At 35.4% G+C, this 26622-nt stretch overlaps 1 protein-coding gene and 2 pseudogenes across 1 annotated transcript; all 3 read left to right on the top strand.

Annotated features, from left to right (window-relative positions):
• The first annotated feature begins 419 nt into the window (after positions 1-419).
• On the top strand, positions 420-2039 carry LOC145159335 (uncharacterized). Its single transcript, XM_079078278.1, is given in 1 exon segment — positions 420-2039. A coding segment is annotated over 1 exon segment (1620 nt).
• Positions 2040-5368: 3329 nt separating this feature from the next.
• Positions 5369-6928, top strand: LOC145159336 (uncharacterized; annotated as a pseudogene).
• Positions 6929-14750: 7822 nt separating this feature from the next.
• Positions 14751-23842, top strand: LOC145157647 (uncharacterized; annotated as a pseudogene).
• Positions 23843-26622: the final 2780 nt, after the last annotated feature.

The following is a 26622-nucleotide window of genomic DNA, read 5'->3' as shown; positions in this document are numbered from 1 at the left end:
TATGTCAAATTGTCAAGTAAAGTCCCTGTAGTTTGGCTTTTTTGCTAATATGAACCAAGACTTTTTTGTTGTTTTTTTGAAATGTGTAGATTAAGACATCTATTCAAGTTTTGACACTACAACGAGAAACGGATAAGGTTATATTTGCAACCTTTTCTTTATAATGCTAAATGAAAGAAAAATACCTTTTTTTTTGTTATAAAAGGCGATGGTGAAAAGACAAAGAACAGCCTTTCCTCACAACATTGTCCACTCTCTTGATGGGTCCCACATGATGATGATAGCCATTGCTTGTAAATAGGCTGCTTAAGTTTTGCAGGTTCAAAATCATTATTATTTCATATATTTAATTTCTCCGTTTTTTTTTCCATTAAAAATATATAAATTAAAATCCCATTTCAACTCCGCTTGATTCAGCCATGAAAAGCCCTAATTCTACTCTCCTTAGAAGTAAATGGAGTCCTATTGCAATACCCCATAGAACTATCCTTGAACCCCAAGGTCAAGATCTTGATTACATCAACATAGCTCACAGTCATCTTCTTCACTCTGATTGGGCTAAGCGAGCTAAATTATTAACCAAATCTAATTCATTACGAGTGAAGCACATTCTGTTAAATCTTCAAAACGACTACGTCATTTCCCTAAAATTCTTCAAATGGATTGAGCGTCACAACCCTAGTTTACTCACCCTCGAAACAAATTCCATCATCCTCCACATCCTCCACATCCTCATCAAGAATCCTAAATTTGTGTCAGCTGAATCCATTTTAAAGAAGATCATCGGTTCTTGTTCTTGTGATGTAAACCTCCATTCTAAGCTCTTCGATGTTATTCTTCACTCTTATCGAATGTGTGTTTCCACTCCTCGTGTTTTGGATGCCCTTTTCAAAATGTATGCACAGATGAAGCAGTTCAGGAATGCAACATATACATTTTGTCGTATAAAGGAATATAGATTTCTTCCCACCATTGAATCATGTAACATGTATATGAGTTTACTGCTTAGTTTCAATCGAGCAGACATCGCATTACCATTTTACAACCAAATGAGAAGATCCAAGATCACAATCAATGTGTTCACTCTCAACATGGTGATGAATGCTTATGTTCAATTAGGGAAACTAAAGAATGCAGTCCAAGTGTTCGATGAAATGCAAGGTATGGTAATGAACCCTTTTGTCTCCCCCTACAATACATTGATCACTGCATACATCAACCAAGGCCATTTAACAACCGCAATCAAGTTGAAACTTACAATGGAGAAGAATGGAATCAGCCCAAATGCCATAACTTACAACACAATAATCCATGGATTCTGTAAAGAAGGGAAACTACATGATGCTTTTAAATTTTTCCATGAAATGAAAAGGGTAAATGTGGATCCTAATACTGTAACTTACAACACATTAATCACTGCATGTTCCGAATCAGGTTAAATCGAAAAAGGGTAATCAGATTTTTTTGAAGAAATGATAAGAACCGGGGTCAAACCTGATATTTTGACTTATAACGCATTGTTGTTGGGACTTTGTAACGAAGGAAAAACAAAGAAAGATGCTTATTTGATTAAAGAACTTGATAAAAAGAAATTAGTACCAAATTCTTCAACATTTTCTGCCCTAATTAAAGCCCAATGTGCTCGAAAGAACCCAGATCGTGGTTTTCAACTTTATAAAAGCATGGTGAAAAGTAAATGTCGTCCAAATGAAGATACTGTGAAGATGTTGATCTTATCATTCTTGCAAACGGATGATTATGATGGTGCTCTTGGTGTTTTCAAAGAGATGTTAAAGAGGCCTATTGGGCCTGATTTGGTTGTTTTGAGTGGGTTGTGTAAAGCGTTTTCAAAAGCTTGGAAAGATAGATTGGTTATGGATCTACTAAAAGGGTTTTCAAAAGCTTGGAAAGATAGATTGGTTATGGATCTATTAAGAGAGGTTGATAATGGGTGTTTTAGTTATGAAGGTTATGAGAAAGATAAAAGCATTATTTGTGACTCTAACAATGAAGGTAAAGAACTTGAAGAAAATTTGTAAGTTGATTTATTTAATCATGACAATAATGAATCCGAATGCAGAATGTGTGTGGGAGAAAATAATGCGTTATACTTCGTAATGTATATTCAATAAAGCTTTAAAAGTTTTTGATGTATATCCAATTAAACTTTGATATTTGTGCTATCTATATCTATAATTCTATACATCTATATCTATATCTATACATCTATAGAATTATATAAAGCATATTGCTTCTTTCTTGAATTTTTAAGAGGCATAAGTTTCACTTCTTAATGCACACATCAACTTTGTATATAAACTGCTATGTGACCATGATCCTTAAAGTAATCACTTCAATCTATATAGCTTGCTAAGCTTAACTCTATAAATAGTTTTGAAGTAGCAGAAATAAAGATTATGTAAGTAGCAATTGACTTTTTTATTATTTTATTTTCAAAAGTTTATGTTTATATTCTACCATATACACAAAGTACAATGCTATTTATGGTTACGTCTTTTTTAGATACGAAAGAGGAATGGGTCGTGAAGGTTGTGCAATAATGGTTTTAGTTTTATTTCACAATAAATTATTAGTTTTATCGAAATTGGTAGTTATTACTTATATAATCTTGATGTATAAAGTATATGTGTTGTTTTATTTAGATCACACCCCATTTTGAACACATATGTGTTCTTTTATTTATATGTGTTATTGTGAGGAGGTTTAAAAATTTTATTAGTTGATTATTTGAGACTTGAGAACTCTTAGCTGTTGAGGATATTGATACTTAAAGAATTAGTAACTTCAATTTTGTAATCTTTCATGCATTTGGTTCATAGGAAATTGAATAATTGAATGTAATTTAATTTGTTCAATGTTTCTAACTATATAAAATTACGTATTTTATTTTGTTTGGGTAGATGGACTTCCATATATCCTTTCATTTTATTGATTTAGAAGAAACGGTTGGTTAGAAACTAAATATTAAACATCTTTGATCTTTTTTTTGAAACAACAATGAAATCTTTGTTGATGTTTGGATTGATTGTGATAAATAAATAATAAGATTAGAATTTATTAATAGATAATAGATATAGCATCTTAATTACTTTTCATTTTTAATTATTTTTTTAGTCAAAGAAAAAAAAATAATAAGTTAAATATTTTGTGGAACACCTTTGTTAATTTTATTAAAATAGTCAATTTAAGCTTTATAAAAATAAATGAAATCTATCGATGGGTAAAGGTCCTTACACGGTAACTTTTCCTTATAGACAAACTATTTATGTTTTATTAAGTTGTGCAATACAAATATTTAAAACGTAAATACCAATATTTAAAACATAAATAGTTATATACAAATCACTCTTTATCTATCCTTTATATATCTTTTTAAGCTGGTTAGTGGTAATTTTTTTTTTGTATGTGATATCGACTTTTCATTCAACTGATTTCAACATACAACTTAATACAAATGCACTATAATAACTATTAGTTATCAACGTTTTTAACTAAATGACTAATGTCTAAGAATAAAAAAACTTAAAGTGTTATATAAATTGATATTGAAGTATAAATATAATGTACATATAAAAATCGATATTCACAATAATGACTACTATTAATTTATATGATTTTTGAAAAACGAACTATCATTTTTATTAACTTAGAAAATAATTTTAAAAACATAAACCACAAAAAATATTTTTTTTTAAAAAATAAGTAGATTATTTTTAATCGTTTATACTTTCCTATTTTTTATAATTTCAAAAGACGAGTCATCTTTTATTCTCTTATCATGGGTCAGAAGACTATAATAGGTTTTCTGTCAACATTATTTTTATTGTCAAATTGAGCACCCCTAAATATAAAACAATAGTATATAATTTGTGAAGTAATGATGGGGGCAAAATTGGCATTAAAAGAAACTTAATTTGTGAAGGTATCTAAGGTTAGGAAAGATAGGATAAAGTTCAATGTCTAGGGACTAATCCTTAAAAATTCGTCCATAACCCCCAACAAGAAAAAGTTCAAAGCCTAGGACCAAATTGGCATTACAAGAAACTTAATTTGTGAAGATACCTCCAAAAGTTTTTTTGCAACTGTTCTAGCCTTTACGCACGGATTAATGGAGTAATCTCAAAATCGATCCTTTGCATCGCTCGACAGCAGCATAGGAAAAAAAAGGCGAGGTAGGGTGGAGAAGGGAAGAACGAACTGAGAAGAGAGGGGGGAAAGAAGGGTCTGCAAGTGTCGATTCTTGAAGGTGTGTTGAGGCTGCAAAATCAACTCATACAATCCGGTAGTTCCTTGCTTTAACTCGTCTTTTGATTTCATGTATCAATTGCTAGTGATTGGATTCAAGCAATCTCATTCTTCTTACTTCCAATCCTTGATATGTTATGTGATTAATCCCCAGCCACGTTTTGTGTGTTTTTGATGGGTGATGGCTGTCAAAATATAGTTAAGAACACTCTCATATATGTGGTAATTGGTGAGTAAGGAATGGTTAGAATTGTAGAATAATTGCCTTTCTATTTTCTCTTTGGTATCTTCGTTCATGATTTCTTTTGCTCCAATTCTCATATATTCTTGTGTGATGTTTTTCTATAAAAAAGACCATGTTTTGAACCCTCCAAAAGGTCTTCAAATCAGTCCTTTAAGTTTTCATATGTGGCTAAATGGTGGAGGAAACTCAAGCCCTTAATGGTGTTTTTTCTTTTAGCAATGTTTGAATCTGCAAGAAGTATTATTAGTTGGCTTGGTGATTGTGCAAAGGTATAAATTTTATATTTTTATAAGATAAGATTAATACATTTATTGATTTTATAAATTTTGACAGGTTACAGCAGTGAAAAACAATCGAGTACAATGGACAACTTCTCTTGGACTTCCTGTTGTTCAACCATACCGCAAATTAGGAAGACATCTTGTGAGTTCTTTTAGTATGTCAAATTGTCAAGTAAAGTCCCTGTATTTTGGCTTTTTTACTAATATGAACCAATACTTTTTTATTGTTTTTTTTTGAAATGTGTAGATTAAGACATGTCTTCAAGTTTTGACACTACAACGAGAAACGGATAAGGTTATATCTGCAACCTTTTCTTTATAATGCTAAATGAAAGAAAAATACATTTTTTTTTGTTATAAAAGGTGATGGTGAAAAGACAAAGAACAACCTTTCCTCCTAACTTTGTCCACTCTCTTGATGGGTCCCACATGATGATGATAGCCATTGCTTGTAAAGAGGTTGGCTTAAGTTTTGTAGGTTCAAAATCATTATTATTTCATATATTTTATTTCTCCGTTTTTTTTCCATTAAAAATATATAAATTAAAATCCCATTTCAACTCCGCTTGATTCTGCCATGAAAAACCCTAATTCTACTCTACTTAGAAGTAAATGGAGTCCTATTGCAATACCCCATAGAACTATCCTTGAACCCCAAGGTCAAGATCTTGATTACATCAACATAACTCACAGTTATCTTCTTCACTCTGATTGGGCTAAGCTAGATAAATTATTAACCAAATCTAATTCATTACGAGTGAAGCACATTCTGTTAAAGCTTCAAAACGAATACGTTATTTCCCTAAAATTCTTCAAATGGATTGAGCTTCATAACCCTAGTTTACTCACCGTCGAAACAAATACCATCATCCTCCACATCCTCACCAAGAATCGTAATTTTTGTGTCAGCTGAATCCATTTTAAAGAAGATTATCGGTTCTTGTTCTTGTGATGTAAACCTCTATTCTAAGCTCTTCGATGCTGTTCTTCACTCTTATCGAATGTGTGATTCCACACCTCGTGTTTTCGATGCCCTTTTCAATATGTATGCACAGATGAAGCAGTTCAGGAATGCAACAGATACATTTTGTCGTATAAAGGAATACAAATTTCTTCCCACCATTGAATCATGTAACATGTATATGAGTTCACTGCTTAGTTTCAATCGAGCAGACATCGCGTTACCATTTTACAACCAAATGAGAAGATCCAAGATCACAATCAATGTGTTCACTCTCAACATGGTGATGAATGCTTATGTTCAATTAGGGAAACTAGAGAATGCAGTCCAAGTGTTCGATGAAATGCAAGGTATGGGAATGAACCCTTTTCTCTCCTCCTACAATACATTGATCACTGCATACATCAACCAAGGCCATTTAACAACCGCAATCAAGTTGAAACTTACAATGGAGAAGAATGGAATCAGCCCAAATGCCATAACTTACAACACAATAATCCATGGATTCTGTAAAGAAGGGAAACTACATGATGCTTTTAAAGTTTTCCATGAAATGAAAAGGGTAAATGTGGATCCTAATACTGTAAATTACAACACATTAATCACTGCATGTTCCCAATCAGGTAAAATCGAAAAGGGTAATCAGATTTTTGAAGAAATGATAAGATACGGGGTCAAACCTGATATTTTGACTTATAACACATTGTTGTTAGGACTTTGTAACGAAGGAAAAACCAAGAAAGCTGCTTATTTGGTTAAAGAACTTGATAAAATGAAATTAGTACCAAATTCTTCAAAATTTCTGCCCGAATTAAAGCCCAATGTGCTCGAAAGAACCCAGATCGTGGTTTTCAACTTTATAAAAGCATGGTGAAAAGTAAATGTCGTCCAAATGAAGATACTGTGAAGATGTTGATTTTATCATTCTTGCAAACGGATGATTATGATGGTGCTTTTGGTGTTTTTAAAGAGATATTAGAGAGGCCTCTTTGGTCTGATTTGGTTGTTTTGAGTGTGTTGTGTAAAGGGTTTTCAAAAGCTTGGAAGGATAGATTGGTTACGGATCTATTAAGCGAGGTTGATAATGGGTGTTTTAGTTATGAACTTTATGAGAAAGTTAAAAGCATTATTTGTGACTCTAACAATGAAGGTAAAGAACTTGAAGAAAATGTGTAAGTTGATTTATGTAATCATGACAAAAATGAATCCGAATACAGAATGGGTGTTTTAGTTCTTGCTCTAACTTCTATATCTCGCCCTTTAGGGAGTACTCTTCTATCATCTTTGCTTTCAGGCCTTCCCAGCCTATTGAATTCTCCACCGTGAGGGTTAGGGACTTGACATGGCCATTCCACCATTTGAGGGCCCTGTCAAAGAATGTGCAGGCAGCAAACTTAACTTTGCTTCCTTCCGGGCACGTGCATATCTCGAATACCGATTCTGCTTTTTCAAACCATTGCATCAGAGCAATGACTCCCCCGCTTCCACTAAAGGATTTGGGTTTGAAGTTCATGAAGTCTTTGTATGTACACTCCCTAGAGTGTCCGTGGCTATTTCCGAAGTTAAAGTTGTTAGTACCACTTCCCGCCCCACTGGAACCATTCTCTTGAATTTGAGTCATGACAGCTGCTACAACGGCAGTTATGACAGCTGCTACAGCGGCAGTTATGACAGCCTGGAGTGCAACGGGATCAAATTGTGGTAGAGGCGGTGGTGGATTTGTTAACGTGTTGTTGTTACGCCTGCTATATCTACGAGGAGGCATCCTTCTGTCAAAAGATGAAAGGTTGGTAAGATACTGGCAATGGGTATAAATCGATTGTCATAAGAACTTGGCTATCTTAGCTTTGAATGTATCACGATTCGAAAGTGTTTTGCAAACAATTCATAACAGAGGTTTATATAAAATAAACTTATGAATTTTTTATATTGAATATCCTGAATTGAAATTCCGTGATTCGATTTACTGTTATTTGTCACGTCGGAAAAAGTATTAAGCTTAACACGTAGTGTGAGTAGTGTAATCACTAACTCACTAGATTATATCAATCTATTAGTTATTAGAATGACGCATCAGGTCCTTGATGATTTCTCTATTTCTTTGATCCTCGTCTCTTCCCTTCTCGGGATTCTCTTTATGAGTCTCTTTTTGATCTTCCTAGTCTCTTCTATTGACTGATGTAGTGGAGCGGTTATATCTAACTATGTTGTCGTGCGAGAATGGGGATGCTAAAGAATATCAATAGTTTTTATGGTGATCCTTATCGGGTCCTCCTATAATTATACAGTGTATACCAGTTGTATATAATTGAGATTAAATAGACTTTCGATTAAGTGATCCTACTCTAAAATCACAACCAAACAAGGAACAGGTAGTAGAGTGAAGATCGCTACTTCTAAGTCTATGAAATCTTAATTATATATAACCTTGGAGCATACACCCCGCAATTATAGACCTGCCACTAAGGGTCTTTTAGTTTTCACATAAGTTATCTTATTGCACTAAAAATACTCCCATAGTATTTTAACTTTATGTTTGATTTCCATAGTTTCTTTGGTATGAAGGGTTGGTAAGTTTTAGACCTTGTTGTAACACCATGACTATTCCTAGGCATATGCTAATCATCTATCGAACAATATAGTTGATTAGGCTATATTCATCCCAGACCTGATTATATATTCCAAGGCCTATTCGTGCTATTCAACAATCTTAATACTTTTGTCTTGTTTTAATTATGATACTAACCTTGTGTATATGCACGCGACTTTGATAACAATATTATTATATTTAAAAGTATAACTCTTGTCCAAAGTATTTTTGTCCCATTGTATTTATAGTTGTATATCTTTTATAAGTTGATATACTTAGTTAACTATAAACAATGTTCTGATACCAATCTGTCACACCCCCAAACAAGAACGGCGGAAACATTCGGGGGCGGAGGACATTAAGAACAGTATCATAATAAATTTAATATAGTAATCAAAGCAACAACAACCATTGCATTAATAATAAAGTTTTTACATTGAATACATAAAGTAGATTGTGTGATTTCAAAAGTAGATGACCAAAACAAAGACTTGAAGCTACTATGCTCCATCTTCTTGACACTTGTACGAGTACTTGTTTATTAGTTTCCTGAGAATACAAGTGATTTGGAAAGTGTATCAACATTTAAGTTGGTGAGTTCATAAGTATTTGATTTAGAAAGTAAGTTTATTGTTTCTTGAAAATGTTCGTGTGATATTACACAAAATCCTATATTTTCTTAATAATTTGAAGTGTAGCTTTTAGCCTCGAGAGCAAAATATATTTGTTTCTTACATTTGAAGAGTGATATATGATGCTTGGAATTTATATATGAAAAGTGACCAAATCTAGTTCCTACAATGATTACTTAGTGCATATTGTATCCCATAAGGGTAAAGTTGTGTTGTGAAGTGCTTTGGATGTTAACAATTTCATAAGATAGTTATAAAAGCAACATGAAAGGTATAGCAAAAGATTGATGTTTTCACTCGGGATTAACCAGGTGTTTACTTGTATCCCCCCCCCCCCCCCCGCGCTATAAAACATATAAAGAGTTTAGAAAAGTGTAGGGGTATGAACTCACTTGATAAGTGGTGAATCAGACGGCGTTTCGTTTCTAAGGGTGACCTTTCGTGACGTATCCTCGGGATTTTGGTGAAAAACCGGGCTTCACGTGGGCAGTTCTTCGACTGAAAAAGATTTATTTCTCGGGAACTTCAGGACGTCGGGCCTTGCGTCGTGTGTTAGCGGTGATACCGGAGCTTCGGGGTGGTTTAGAGGGGCTCACGAGGTGTTTCGAGGTGAAAAAGTTGAGAGAAAAGAAAACAAATTCGGATAACTTCGCATCATTTAAATAGGATGGCTGACCCCTCGTACGCAGGGAGTACCTGCGAGGAGCGCAGGGCGTTCCTGGCTCGTACGCAGCGCGTTCAGCAGCCCTTGACGTCATCGCTTACCTTAGCTTCGGACGGAGCACCCTGATGTGACCCGGAGCGACGTGGACAAACCGATACCCAACAAATCCAAACACGGGGCGTTCCTTCGGAACGCTTGGCGTTCTTTTCGGACCAGTCTCGATAATGTGCCCAGAACTTGTAAAATTCGTAACTTTCGCATACGATCTCTGTTTTTGACGTTCTTTATATCCACGCGTAGGTGGGAATATACTCTACAACTTTCGTTTAGACTCCGTCGGCTATTTTTGAATTATTTTTAATATTATATTTTTAACAGGCCGGGACTGGAAAAGTCCGTTAAAAATCCATAACTTCTTTATCCGATGTCCGTTTTCGTCTGTCTTTTTACCGTTGCACTACTATTGTTGAGATCTTCAATTGTCGTTTAGTTCGTGTCGGCTAAAAATCGCTCGATTTCTATTTCGAGTTTTTAGCTGTCTACAGCTATCCCGAAACTTCGAAAAATCAAAACTTCCTCATACGAAGTCAGATTTGGGCGTTCTTTTTATGTTTTTTCACGGTTTAATGATATATACGACTTTCATTTAGATACTTAAGGTTAAAAAGTATTTTATTGGAATTTCGCATTTTACGCTTAACAGTGTTTTACCAGTATTGCCGCAGATCTTCGATTGGCCATAACGTCTTCGTTATAACTCGGATTTTAGTGTTCTTTATATTTTCGGAAACCTTGTTACAATATCTACCACTTGGTTCATCCCAATTATGTTTTTAGAAAAGTTTAATTTTGACCTAAATTTGACGTGTGTTACATTATCCCCCCGTTAGAGAGAATTTCGTCCCGAAATTCGCGTTTCGACTGGGACTTCACTAGTTGAGGAAAGATGAGCGTACTTCTGTTCCATTTGAATATTCTTGTTCTCTAGTGAATCCAGATCCTAGCGCGGGTGTTCCAGCGGACCTTCATTATTCCGTTTGTTTTGATCGGTAGAGGTTATGTGGATTTGGGTTTATTTTCTTATGTTCATCTAAATGTTAGCATGTTTAATCGTAGCTTAGGGCAGCTTTGTCTTGAAGTTCATGGTCGAACTCACTCTTAGCATCTGTGCTTGAACTTGACCCGTTGTACGCGTGCTATTCCTAAATGGTCTGTCGGGAATACTTCGGAAGGCTTCAAAAGATATAGTACTTCTCACATGAGTACTTTTGGAATTTTGAGCTAGAGGCAATTTGGGAGTTGTGTCAGGTTTGTCGTTACAGATTGAAAGGTTTCCGTTAGTTAATAGTGAAAACGAAGGGTATTTCCATAGCACATGGAATTGGTATGGTGAAGACCAAGCCAATCCATTTCTAGTAGCTATTTGGGAACTTCTTATCGTAACAGGTGCGGAACTGATCGGGAAAAGTGTTCGCTAGCGCGATAGTGCATTCTAAGTATTTGTTTCCAGTGCTTTTAGTCTATCTTTGTTATTTCTACCGCGAATTTTGTACTTCGTTTAGTGATTACTAGCAGACGGGTGTTTCGATAATTGAAAATGATGAAATTTCATAGCATAATCCCTACCAAATCTTAATTATAACTGACCCTGATGTACACACGAAATCATCATAGCTTAACCGCAGGGATCCTTAATTCTTATATGAATGTTGCATTTGCTCGGACGAGAAAGAAATTTATAATTACTTTTTATTTGGTACTAGATTTTGATAACAAGTTAAGCTCTATATTTATATTTTATTGGGAAAAGCATACCATTGCTCACAGGGGTTCCGGAGTAGTCTCTCCTGCGGTGATCATTAGTATTCTTCCATCTTCGCCAGAGTTCCTTGTTATTGGACAATCCCTCTGGAAGTGTCCAGTTTCGCCACACCTGTAACAGCCAAGAATTTGCGAGATAATTTGTGTCGGTACTCTATAGAAACGAGTGGTGTGTCCCTTCCTATTGCAGTTCTTGCAGTGCATTGTGACATCCCCAATTTCACGGCCAAAAAAGACCGGTTTGTTTATGCTTTGTTTTAAAATCAGAGTTATCTTTTAAAGAAAACAGTTGCGGAATTTGTCCCAAAAACAAAATATGATAACCATTTATCAAAACATTTCTCAGAGAGAATGTATTTTCATTAAATAATAAAACCTCGGGATGTCATGTTCCGATACAGACCAAAAGCATAAACAGTACAATACAGACCTTACAACAGTTATTTATAACTACTGGTCTATAATCCAAAATCTCTCGTCAAGTCATCCGACTTATACTCTTGTTTCAATACCTGTAATACAAAGAAAACTGAGTGGGTCAGGTTTGGGAGCCTGGTGAGCAGATAGGGTTTTCAACCCACAATAATATAGTTATTATATTTAATCATCAATCAATCAACCCAATTACCCATCCCCATTATCTTCTTTATTTCTTAAGATTCTACCCTAAGAATCAATCATCCTTTATTCATTCATTCCTATGTATTATCTTAAGGAATTGGCACAAAGTCCATTGCTGCCCAAGGTTCATCCATACAGTAATAAATCCATAGCTACCAAGCTTCATCTATACGGTACTAAATCCATATCTACCAAGGTTTATCTATACGGTACTAAATCCATAGCTACCAAGGTTTATCTAACAGGCACGAAGTTCCATCGTCACCAAGGTTTATCTAACAAGCACGAAGTTCCATCGTCACCAAGGTTTATACAATTGGCACTACGTCTCATAGTCACCAAGGTTTACACAATAGGTACTACGTATCATTGTCACCAGGGTTTACACAATAGGCACTACGTCTCATAGTCACCAGGGTTTACACAATAGGCACTACGTCTCATAGTCGCCACTATTTCTACATTAGGCACTACGTCGCATAGTCGCCAACATTTCATCTACCCATGTTCTACCCAACATATTTGTTGATATAAAATACATATATAGTTTTAAATCATTTAAAAACTTGTATGAAACATTCATTCAGCATCCGTCTCAAGTAAACAAACAATATATAAACACATAGCACGTATTTCGTAGCAAATACTTCATATCTATGTGTAAGGTGAAAGTAACTACACACTCACTTGATCAGAAGATGATCGGACAGCACTACGGCTTGTAGAAGTAGTATTTTTCGGTGAAACCGGGATGCTTCCTTGAAAACCGGGCTTCTTGCGGGTAGAGTTTCGGCTCGGGAAACTTTACTTCTCGGGATCCTCGGCGGCTTCGGGACTTGCTTCGGTTCTCGGGATGATACCGGGGGTTCGGGGTTTAATTTTCACGCAAAACGATGTAATACGGAGTGAAAGAGAAGAAAGGGGCAAAAAAATTCGGAAGCCTAGCTTCCCTTTTATAGTGGTTGAAGTCGGCCTCGAACGCAGGGCGTTCCCACATACGTCACTGCTTACGAACTTCGGATTTGACCACTGACACTGTGCCCCGAACGCGGTGCATTCCCTGAACGAACGCATGGCGTTCCCGAACGCAGTGCGTTCCCTGAAGGAATGCATGGTGTTCCCCTCCAGTTCAGCCTCGAAGTTCGTGCCCAATCTTTGAACTTCCGTAACTTTCGCGTACGATCTCCTTTTCAACTTTCTTTATATCCACGCGTAGGCGAGATTATGCTCTACAACTCTCATTTAGACTCCATCGGCTAATTTTGAATTTAAATTTTATTATATTATTTTTAGTAGGCCGGGACAGGAAAACTCTGTTAGAAATTCATAACTCCTTCGTCTGACGTCCGTTTTCGTCTGTCTTTCTTCCGTTGCACTACTATCGACGAGATCTTCAATTCTCGTTTAGATTGTTTCGGCTAAATATCGCTCGATCTCATATTCGAACTTCGGGCTGTCTATTGTTAAGCCGAAACTTCGAAAAATCATAACTTCCTCATACGAAATCAGATTTGGGCATTCTTTTTATGGACGCTCTCGGTTTAACATATTCTACGACTTTCGTTTGGATTACTTAGGCCAAATATCGCTCCATCGTAAATTCACTATTTACGTCACGCTGTGTCGTGCCAGTTCTATCGCGAAACTTCGAGAGGTCATAACTTCTTCATTATAACTCGGATTTCAGCGTTCTTTATATATCCGGAATCCTTGTCACGACCACTACAACTTAGTTAAGATTATTCATTATAAATAATCTTCTATCAAAAAGTCATTTTTGACTCTTATCGTCTTTAAATTGACTAGCCCTGATCTACGGGCATTGCATGCATCCTCCGACAAGCTCCTGTGTGATGAAAGTTACACTTATTGCATTTCGGAAGGTTCCCAGCATATCGACTAGTTGGTGCTGGAGTGGCAGATGTTGTGGCAGCATGAGCAGCGACTATCTATTGTCTTTTCGAGGTCTCTTGTGTTGGTTGTTCCCTTTCCTTACTCCCCGACTTTCGCTTATAGTCGTCCATTTTTGTGAGCTCAGGAGAGGGGGTCATCACGCCTTAGCGGACTCCATGGTTGATGAGTCTCTGGGCCAAGCGTTTAGCGCTATCGAAAGTAGTTGGGTTTCAAGCTAATATATGTCCTTGAATCTGAGGAGATAGTCCCCATATGTATGTTACTTTCTAGTTTTTCAGGGTAACCATCCCAGGGCATAGTGCCGCTAGATCACTGAATCTATCAGTATAGGACACTACTTCAAAGCCTGTCATAATAAGGTTCCACAGTTCTTGCTCTAACTTCTATATCTCGCCCCTTGGGGAGTACTCTTCTATCATCTTTGCTTTCAGGCCTTCCCAGCCTATTGAATTCGCCACCGTGAGGGTTAGGGACTTGACATGGCCATTCCACCATGTGAGGGCCCTGTCAGAGAATGTGCAGGCAGCAAACTTAACTTTGCTTCCTTCCGGGCACGTGCATATCTCGAATACTGATTCTGCTTTTTCAAACCATTGCATCAGAGCAATGACTCCCCCGCTTCCACTAAAGGATTTGGGTTTGAAGTTCATGAAGTCTTTGTATGTACACTTCCTAGAGTGTCCGTGGCTATTTCCGAAGTTAAAGTTGTTAGTACCACTTCCCGCCCCACTGGCACCATTCTCTTGAATTTGAGTCATGACAGCTGCTACAGCGGCAGTTATGACAGCTACTACAGCGGCAGTTATGACAGCCTGGAGTGCAACAGGATCAAATTATGGTGGAGGCGGTGGTGGATTTGTTGACGTGTTGTTGTTACGCCTGCTATATCTACGAGGAGGCATCCTTCTGTCAAAAGATGAAAGGTTGGTAAGATACTGGCAATGGGTATAAATCGATTGTCATAAGAACTTGGCTATCTTAGCTTTGAATGTATCACGATTCGAAAGTGTTTTGCAAACAATTCATAACAGAGGTTTATATAAAATAAACTTATGAATTTTTTATATTGAATATCCTGAATTGAAATTCCGTGATTCGATTTACTGTTATTTGTCACGTTGGAAAAAGTATTAAGCTTAACACGTAGTGTGAGTAGTGTAATCACTAACTCACTAGATTATATCAATCTATTAGTTATTATAATGACGCATCAGGTCCTTGATGATTTCTCTATTTCTTTGATCCTCGTCTCTTCCCTTCTCGGGATTCTCTTTATGAGTCTCTTTTTGATCTTCCTAGTCTCTTCTATTGACTGATGTAGTGGAGCGGTTATATCTAACTTTGTTTTCGTGCGAGAATAGGGATGCTAAAGAATATCAATAGTTTTTATGGTGATCCTTATCGGGTCCTCCTATAATTATACAGTGTATACCAGTTGTATATAATTGAGATTAAATAGACTTTCGATTAAGTGATCCTACTCTAAAATCACAACCAAACAAGGAACAGGTAGTAGAGTGAAGATCACTACTTCTAAGTCTATGAAATCTTAATTATATATAACCTTGGAGCATACACCCCACAATTATAGACCTGCCACTAAGGGTCTTTTAGTTTTCACATAAGTTATCTTATTGCACTAAAAATACTCCCATAGTATTTTAACTTTATGTTTGATTTCCATAGTTTCTTTGGTATGAAGGGTTGGTAAGTTTTAGACCTTGTTGTAACACCATGACTATTCCTAGGCATATGCTAATCATCTATCGAACAATATAGTTGATTAGGCTATATTCATCCCAGACCTGATTATATATTCCAAGGCCTATTCGTGCTATTCAACAATCTTAATACTTTTGTCTTGTTTTAATTATGATACTAACCTTGTGTATATGCACGCGACTTTGATAACAATATTATTATATTTAAAAGTATAACTCTTGTCCAGAGTATTTTTGTCCCATTGTATTTATAGTTGTATATCTTTTATAAGTTGATATACTTAGTTAACTATAAACAATGTTCTGATACCAATCTGTCACACCCCCAAACAAGAACGGCGGAAACATTCGGGGGCGGAGGACATCAAGAACAGTATCATAATAAATTTAATATAGTAATCAAAACAACAACAACCATTGCATTAATAATAAAGTTTTTACATTGAATACATAAAGTAGATTGTGTGATTTCAAAAGTAGATGACCAAAACAAAGACTTGAAGCTACTATGCTCCATCTTCTTGACACTTGTACGAGTACTTGTTTATTAGTTTCCTGAGAATACAAGTGATTTGGAAAGTGTATCAACATTTAAGTTGGTGAGTTCATAAGTATTTGATTTAGAAAGTAAGTTTATTGTTTCTTGAAAATGTTTGTGTGATATTACACAAAATCCTATATTTTCTTAATAATTTGAAGTGTAGCTTTTAGCCTCGAGAGCAAAATATATTTGTTTCTTACATTTGAAGAGTGATATATGATGCTTGGAATTTATATATGAAAAGTGACCAAATCTAGTTCCTACCATGATTACTTAGTGCATATAAGTTATATAAAATCAAAGATCGAACTGACAGTCGAATGAGTAGATCTGCCTTAAGCCCACAACCAAACAAGGAACAGGAAATGAGGCGGAAACCACACATTCCACTATCTATCGAATCTTCATTTTATATAACCCAAACCTATCCACTAAGTGATCATACCAATGTGAAAACATTAGTAAATGACTCCAGAAAATCCGATATTTTCTAATGAAATGAGTTATGATTCGTTGTGTTTAAAATGAATGTATTAGATCCAAAAAATCCCATATTTTCCCTAATAGATGAGTTATGATTTGTTGTGTTGAAAATGAATGCATTAGATCCAGAAAATCCCATATTTTCCCTAATAGACGAGTTATGATTCATTGTGTTGAAAATGAATGTATTAGATCCAGAAAATCCCATATTTTCCCTAATAGATGAGTGGCAGTCTTAAATGACCAAGACCGTGATATGTAAGTAACTATGACATACTTAGCTTTATAACTTGGTAGTTTTATTATTAAGTAAAACTAGTTGAAGTTGTGTTTACCGAATTCTGAAAATGATGATAATACCCTATCATGATTACTTATTCCCTACAAGTTATATATGACTAAGATTGGAACTGAAAGTCGATTGGGTGATTCTACCCTAATTCCACAACCAAACAAGGAACAGGAAATGAAGCTGAAATCATACATCCCATTGTCTATCGAATGAAAACCATATATACCCCTGATGTAAATACTAAGTGATCATATAGTTATTATCCCCCCTATCTTGATTGAGTTGAGTATTACGACGTGTATGAGTCATTGTTTCCGCGCGTGAGTTCCTATAACCATGCTAATATGACGGATATACTTACTGTAAATGACAATTGTAACCCCTGAACTTTCATTCCAACTGTAGCTAATAGTCAGGGCATGGGATTGTCTGTCCCGTATAGATCTATACACAAACTCACGCTCTCCGAACGGGAGACTCTTGTTATAAGGGAAAGACTCTCGTTTAATACTAAACAAAGCCGCTGTCTCACAAATGATTCGCTGACAATAAGCTCATGAGAAATATATGATAAACCTTTTAGTAAATAAAAATAACGATTTTTATTTATAACCTTGTACAATAGAAAAAGTGGATTGAATTGTAAAGTATAATCAATATAATTTATATGATTTTGTATGAAAAGATTATCCTTTCGACAGTGTTAATAACAACATAATGATGAGTTGTATTTACTTGTAACTACATGGTGTTATAGTTGAAATGGTTAGCCTTGATATAATGTAGTATGCAAACGTATAAATAAAATGTATTTCATTTATAAACATATTGTATCCTATAAGTGTAAAGTTGTGTTGTGAAGTGCTTTGCATGTTAACAATTTCATAAGATAGTTATAAAAGCAACATGAAAGGTATAGAAAAAGATTGATGTTTTCACTCGGGAATAACCGGGTGTTTACTTGTATTCCCCCCCCCCCCCCCCTGTAAAACATATAAAGAGTTTAGAAAAGTGTAGGGGTATTAACTCACTTGATAAGTGGTGAATCAGACGGCGTTTCGTTTCTAAGGGTGACCTTTCTTGACGTATCCTCGGGTTTTTGGTGAAAAACCGGGCTTCACGCGGGCAGTACTTCGACTGAAAAATATTTATTTCTCGAGAACTTCGGGGCGTCGGGCCTTGCGTCGTGCGTTAGCGGTGATACCGGAGCTTCGGGGTGGTTTAGAGGGGCTCACGAGGTGTTTCGAGGTGAAAAAGTTGAGAGAAAAGCAAACAACTTCAGATAACTTCGCATCTCTTAATTAGGCTGGCTGACCCCTCGTACGCAGGGCGTACCTGCGAGGAGCGCTGGGCGTTCCTGGCTCGTACGCAGCGCGTTCAGTAGCCCTTGACGTCATCGCTTACCTCAGCTTCGGACGGAGCACCCTGATGTGACCCGGAGCAACGTGGACGAACCGAGACCCAGCAAATCCGAACGTGGGGCGTTCCTTCGGAACGCATGACGTTCTTTTCGGACCAGTCTCGATAAATGTGCCCAGAACTTGTAAAATCCGTAACTTTCGCGTACGATCTCCGTTTTCAATGTTCTTTATATCCACGTGTAGGTGAGAATATACTCTACAACTTTCGTTTAGACTCCGTCGGCTAGTTTTGAATTTATTTCTAATATTATATTTTTAACTGGCCAGGACTGGAAAAGTCCGTTAAAAATCCATAACTTCTTTATCCGATGTCCGTTTTCGTCTGTCTTTTTACCGTTGCACTACTATTGTTGAGATCTTCAATTCTCGTTTACGTCATGTCGGCTAAAAATCGCTCGATCTCTATTTCGAATTTTTAGATGTCTACCGCTATTCCGAAACTTCGAAAATTATAACTTCCTCATACGAAGTCAGATTTGGGCGTTCTTTTTATGTATGTTCACGGTTTAATGATATCTACGACTTTCATTTAGATACATAAGGCTAAAAAGTATTTTATTGGAATTTCGCGTTTTACGCTTAACAGTATTTTACCGGTATTGCCGCGGATCTTCGATTGGCCATAACTTCTTCGTTATAACTCGGATTTTAGTGTTCTTTACATTTTCGGAAACCTTGTTACGATATATACCACTTAGTTCATCCCAATTATGTTTTTAGAAAAGTTTAATTTTGACCTAAATTTGACTTGTGTTACATATCTATACTTCTATACATCTATATTTATATCTATATCTATACATTTATACAATTATATAAAGCATATTGCTTCTTTCTTGAATTTTTAAGAGGCATAAGTTTCACTTGTTAAAATACACATCAACTTTGTATATAAACTACTATGTGGCCATGATCCTTAAAGTAATCACTCCAATCTATATAGCTTGCTAAGCTTAACTCTATAAATAGTTTTGAAGTAGCAGAAATAAAGATTGTGTAAGTAGCACTTGACTTTTTTATGATTTTATTTTCAAAAGTTTATATTTATATTCTACCATATACACAAAGTACAATGCTATTTATGGTTATGTTTGTTTTCGATACGAAAGAGGAATGGGTCGTGAAGGTTGTGCAATCATGGTTGTAGTTTTCTTGGTCTTTATAGATTTGTACACATATGTGTTCTTTTATTTATATGTGTTATTGTGAGGAGGTTTAAAAATTATATTAGTTGATTATTTGAGATTTGAGAGCTCTTAGCTGTTGAGGATATTGATAGTTAAAGAATTAGTAACTTCAATTTTGTAATCTTTCACGCACTTGGTTCATAGGAAATTGAATAATTGAATGTAATTTAATTTGTTCAATGTTTCTAACTATATAAAGTTACGTATTTTATTTTGTTTGGGTAGATGGACTTCCATTTATCCTTTCTTTTTATTGATTTAGAAGAAATGTTGGCTTAGAAATTAAATATTAAATATCTTTGATCTTTTTTTTTGAAACAAAAATGAAATCTTTGTTGATGTTTGGATTGATTGTGATAAATAAATAATAAGATTAGAATTTATTAATAGATAAAAGATATAGCATCTTAGTTACTTTTCATTTTTAATTATTTTTTTTGTCAAAGAAAAAAAATAATAAGTTAAATATTTTGTGGAACACCTTTGTTAATTTTATTAAAATAGTCAATTTATGGTTTATAAAAATAAATGATATCTATCGATGGGTAGAGATCCTTACGCGGTAACTTTTCCTTATAGACAAACTATTTATGTTTTATTAAGTTTTGCAATACAAATATATAAACGTAAATACCAATATTTAAAACATAAACAGTTATATACAAATCACTCTTTATCTATCGTTTATATATCTTTTTAGCTGGTTAGTGGTAATTTTTTCTTTTGTAATGTGTTATCGACTTTTCATTCAACTGATTTTAACATACAACTTAATACAAATGCACAATAATAACTTTTAGTTATCAGTGTTTTTATCTAAATGACTAATGTCTAAGAAAAAAAAAACTTAAAGCGTTATATAAATTGAAATTGAAGTATAAATATAATGTACATATAAAACTCGATACTCACAATAATGACTACTATTAATTTATATGATTTTTGAAAAACTGACTATCATTTTTATTAACTTAGAAAATAATTTTAAAAGCATAAACCAGAAAAAATATTTTTTTAAAAAAATAAGTAGATTATTTTTAATCGTTTATACTTTCCTATTTTTTATAATTTCAAAATACGAGTCATTTTTTTATTATCTTATCATGGGTCAGAAGACTATAATAGGTTTTCTGTCAACATTATTCTTATTGTCAAATTGAGCACCCCTAAATATAAAACAATAGTATATAATTTGCGAAGTAATGAAGGGGCTAAATTGGCATTAAAAGAAACTTAATTTGTGAAGGTATATAAGGTTAGGAAAAATAGGATAAAGTTCAATGTCTAGGGACTAATCCTTAAAAATTCGTCCATAACCCCCCAACAAGAAAAAGTTCAAAGCCTAGGACCAAATTGGCATTAAAATAAACTTAATTTGTGAAGATACCTCCAAAAGTTTTTTTGCGACTATTCTAGCCTTTACGCACGGATTAATGGAGTAATCTGAAAATCGATCCTTTGCATCGCTCGACAGCAGCATAGGATAAAAAAAGACGAGGTAAGGTGGAGAACGGAAGAAAGAACTGAGAAGAGAGGGGGGAAAGAAGGCTCTGCAAGTGTCGATTCTTGAAGGTGTGTTTAGGCTGCGAAATCGACTCATACAATCTGGTAGTTCCTTGCTTTAACTCGTCTTTTGATTTCATGTTTCAATTGCTAGTGATTGGATTCAAACAATCTCATTCTTCTTACTTCCAATCCTTGATATTTTATGTGATTAATCCCCAGCCACATTTTGTGTGTTTTTGATGGGTGATGGCTGTCAAAATATAGTTAAGAACACTCTCATATATGTGGTAATTGGTGAGTAAGGATTGGTTAGAATTGTAGAATAATTGTCTTTCTATTTTCTCTTTGGCATCTTCGTTCATGATTTCTTTTGCTCCAATTCTCAGAGATTCTTGTGTGATGTTTATCTATAAAAGACCGTGTTTTGAACCCTCCAAAAGGTCTTCAAAATAGTCCTTTAAGGTTTCATATGTGGCTTAATGGTGGAGGAAACTCATGCCCTTAATGGTGTTTTTTCATTTAGCAATGTTTGAATCTGCAAGAAGTATTATGAGTTGGCTTGGTGATTGTGCAAAGGTATAAATTTTTAGTGATTTTATAAATTTTGACATGTTATAGCAGTGAAAAACAATCTAGTACATTGGACAACTCCTCTTGGACTTCCTGTTGTTCAACCATATCGTAAATTAGGAAGACATCTTGTGAGTTCTTGTCGTATGTCAAATTGTAAAGTAAAGTCCTTGTATTTTGGCTTTTTTGCTAATAAGAACCAAACCTTTTTTGTTGTTTTTTTTTGAAATGTGTAGATTAAGACATCTCTTCAAGTTTTTACACTACAACGAGAAACCCATAAGGTTATATCCGCAACCTTTTCTTTATTATGCTAAATGCAAGAAAAATAACTTTTTTTTTTGGTTATAAAAGGTGACAGTGAAAAGACAAAGAACAACCTTCCTCCTAACTTTGTCCACTCTCTTGACGGGTCCCACATGATGATGACAGCCATTGCTTGTAAAGAGGCTGACTTAAGTTTTGTAGGTTCAAAATCATTATTATTTCATATATTTTATTTCTCCGTTTTTTTCCATTAAAACTATATAAATTAAAATCCCATTTCAACTCTGCTTGATTCAGCCATGAAAAACCCTAATTTGACTCTCCTTAGATGTAAATGGAGTCCTATTCCAATACCGCATAGAACTATCCTTGAACCCAAAAGTCAAGATCTTGATTACATCAACATAGCTCATAGTCATCTTCTTTACTCTGATTAGGCTAAGCTAGATAAATTACTAACCAAATCTAATTCACTACGAGTGAAGCACATTCTGTTAAAGCTTCAAAACGACTATGTCATTTTCCTAAAATTCTTCAAATGGATTGAGCTTCACAACCCTAGTTTACTCACCCTCGAAAAAAATTCCATCATCCTCCACATCCTCACCAAGAATCGTAAATTGGTGTCAGCTGAATCCATTTTAAAGAAGATCATCGGTTCTTGTTCTTGTGATGTAAACCTCCATTCTAAATTCCTTGATGCTGTTCTTCACTCTTATCGAATGTGTGATTCCACTGCTCATGTTTTCGATGCCCTTTTCAAAATGTATGCACAGATGAAGTAGTTCAGGAATGCAACAGGTACATTTTGTCGTATGAAGGAATACGGATTTCTTCCCACCATTGAATCATGTAACATATATATGAGTTCACTGCTTAGTTTCAATCGAGCAGACATGGCGTTACCATTTTACAACCAAATGAGAAGATCCAAGATCACAATCAATGTGTTCACTCTCAACATGGTGATGAATGCTTATGTTCAATTAGGGAAACTAGAGAATGCAGTCCAAGTGCTCGATGAAATGCAAGGTATGGGAATGAACGCTTTTGTCTCCTCCTACAATACATTGATCTCTTCATACATCAACCAAGGCCTTTTAACAACCGCAATCAAGTTGAAACTTACAATGGAGAAGAATGGAATCAGCCCAAATGCCATAAGTTACAACACAATAATCCATGGATTCTGTAAAGAAAGGAAACTACATGATGCTTTTAAAGTTTTCCATGAAATGAAAAGGGTAAATGTGGATCCTAATACTGTAACTTACAACACATTAATCACTGCATATTCCCAATCAGGTAACATCGAAAAGGGTAATCAGATTTTTTAAGAAATGATAAAAACCGGGGTCAAACCTGATATTTTGACTTATAACGCATTGTTGTTGGGACTTTGTAACGAAGGAAAAACCAAGAAAGCTGCTTATTTGGTTAAAGAACTTGATAAAAAGAAATTAGTACAAAATTCTTCAACATTTTCTGCCCTAATTAAAGCCCAATGTGCTCGAAAGAACCCCAGATCGTGGTTTTCATCTTTATAAAAGCATGGTGAAAAGTAACTGTCATCCAAATGAAGATACTGTGAAGATGTTGATTTTATCATTCTTGCAAACGGATGATTATGATGGTGCTATTGGTGTTTTTAAAGAGATGTTAGAGAGGCCTATTGGGCCTGATTTGGTTGTTTTGAGTGGGTTGTGTAAAGGGTTTTTAAATGCTTGGAAAGATAGATTGGTTATGGATCTATTAAGCGAGGTTGATAATGGGTATTTTTGTTATGAAGGTTATGAGAAAGTTAAAAGCATTATTTGTGACTCTAACAATGAAGGTAAAGAACTTGAAGAAAATGTGTAAGTTGATTTATTTAATCATTGTTGGGCTTATAGTGTTGCGTCATGGGCTCGGTCCTTAGCCCAATTTTGATTGTCGGTTTGGGCCTGTCCAACCGTGCATGTTTTCTCTAGGGTTTAGTATTTAAGCTGCATGCATGCAGTCTTTGAAAACACACGCTTTGCTTTTTATTCTTTTTGAGTATTGTAAACCCTAGCTCGCCTCTACAGTGGAAGTTCTTCATAGAGCTCTGCTGAGGCGTGACTATATTTGAATCATAAGCATATTGTTGATTCTGTTATTGTGTTTGTTTTGTTTGATCTTTATCTTTTACCTGTGAAAGATCTAATCGATCTTAGTTTAATTCTCATCAATTGGTATCAGAGCGGGAGACTGTGTAATTTATACACATCTCTTCTGTTGAAGAACTTATCAGGGTTTTTCCGCATTGATTGATATTAATTGAGCCGTCATTCCATATTGACGTGTCTCATTAATTGTCGATCTTACCCTAACGATAAATTACAAGTCTGATCTTAAACAGGTTATCGATCAAACTTCATCACAATGTCCATGGATGATTTGCAAACCAATCCAATCAACATCTCTAACAGTATCGGATCAACGACTAGGATTCCAATCTTGTACACTCAAGATTATGAGGTTTGGACACATCACTTCGAAGATTATGTGATTGGCTCAGAAGATGATGGGTACTTGATCTGGGAAGCTATCACTGTTGGCCCGTTTGCTCATACAAATAACTCAAGGATTGTCAAAACTCAAAAGGAGTACAATCAGCTTGTGAGTGATGTGAAAGACATTCCTCAAGACGAGAAAGATAAGTTTAAATGTAACATTAAAGCCTTAAGAATGATTAGGTTTGCATTGCAGTCAGATACGTTTCGTTTGGTGAATTCTAGCACTACAGCTAAAGAGATATGGGACATGCTAAAAGAATTGTATTCCACCGACGCAGATCTGGAACATTCGATTCAAACTCTTTTGCTTTCAGAGTTTGGTGATTTCAAACAAAAGCCCGAAGAGAAACTGGTTCAGGTTTTTGATCGTTTTAATCATCTCTTGAGTAAGATGATAAAGCATGGGATCGAAAGGAAAGTTATTGAACAGAAAGTTACCTTCATGAACGGTCTTAGACCCGAATGGATGGCGGTTGTGTCAACAGTAAAGGCACATGAACAGTTTAAATCGTATTCTCTGGCAAAACTGGTGGGACATCTGAAATCCCATGAAAGTGCTCTGACTAAGGAAACGAGTGTGGTGTCTAGCTTGGGTTCGTTAGCCCTTGTTTCTAAAGGAAAACGTTCTGTTGAAGAAGAGGAGGAATTAGATCTTTCTGACTATGATCTAACCAGTGAAGAGTATGCCCTGATGGTGTCTAATCCTAGAAAGTTCATTAAAAGGAAGTTCCCAGCCAACAAAAACCGAAATTGGCAGGGAAGTTACAGCGCTGAAAAGGTCAAGGAGGAACCGAAGACAACATCAAAATCAGAAGAGTCCAAGAAAGAAGTAAAAATTGGTGGAGACTCAGGATTCGATTGCCACTATTATGGAGGCAAGAATCACTTTGCCAAGGACTGCATGCTGAAAAAGAGGGCAGAAAAGACAGATGATGATGATGAGGAAGCAAGCCTCTTGAGACGACCAGAGGAAATCAAGAAAAGAAAGTCTGCTGCTAACAATAAAACTATGAATGCTTTGATTGTGCAGGATACAGACAACCGTGATGAATTCGGTGGTGTGGAAGTATGGTCCACAGACTCAGAGGACGAAGAAGTGAGAAAACCCACTCATGGCAAAGCGATGCTGGTAAAAGAAGAACATGCTATTGGAAGGTGTTTAATGGTGACCGAAGGTGTATCCCAGATGAGAGAATATACCACTGATGGAGGAATAGAAGGCGAGAAGGAGCGAGAGGACAGGTGTTTTGCTGCGAAACCTGTTTGTGCCCATATCAATGAATGTGATGAGTTGATCAAGAAGGTACAATATATTCTTGCTTCTCTAAAAATACCTGTTAATGACTATGAAAAGGAACTAAATAACTTAAAATCAAAATTCTCTAGTATAAGTAGCAGTCTCTCTCAAACCCGTGTCACAAACTCTAACCTGACTAATGAAATTAGCAGGGTATCGTCGAAGAGTGAGGAAAGGAGGATGTGGATTGAGCTGAAGGAAAAAGAGTTGATTAGGTCTAAGGATGAGTCGATTTATTTGCAAAGAGACAATCTTAAACTTTTAAAACAAAGAAATGTGTTTTGTTTGATTGCTAAAAGGCTTTATTTTAATATCACTCAATTGCATCTCGATTGTGAAATAGGAAAGAAGATACATCGCATGATTTTGCCATTTCTTGAGTTAAAGGAGGATGAAATTGATGCTGAAGCATACAACTGTGAAAGAGTTGTATCATCTGATGAGATCTCTCCTGCATACAAAATCGGTCTTGATAAAATTGAATCCTACATAAAGTCCAAGGACCATAAGGACATGCTAAAAAATCTATTAGATGAGAATGATAGATTGAAGTTAAGAGCCGAAACTGTACAGAAATTTGACTCGTTGAATGCCAAATTAAGTTCAGAAAATAAAATTGATGTTGAAAATGCATCTGAACTTAATGAGGATGATGATCTGAGTGAAATATCGGTAGAGGATGTGGTGGACTGTTCTGAGTTTGTCAAAAGCGAAACTAAATCCCACAAAAATCTTATTTCTGAAAATTCAGTGGAATTCGCTCGTTTGTCCAAAAACAAGACCAAAGCCCTTAAAGAAAAAGCAGT

Source organism: Lactuca virosa, chromosome 2, assembly GCF_052849685.1.
Source record: "Lactuca virosa cultivar CGN04683 chromosome 2, Lactuca_virosa_CGN04683_v6, whole genome shotgun sequence".
Classification (NCBI taxonomy): domain Eukaryota; kingdom Viridiplantae; phylum Streptophyta; class Magnoliopsida; order Asterales; family Asteraceae; genus Lactuca; species Lactuca virosa.
The sequence above is the reverse complement of the archived record's forward strand: the minus strand, read 5'-3'. Positions and strand labels throughout refer to the sequence as shown.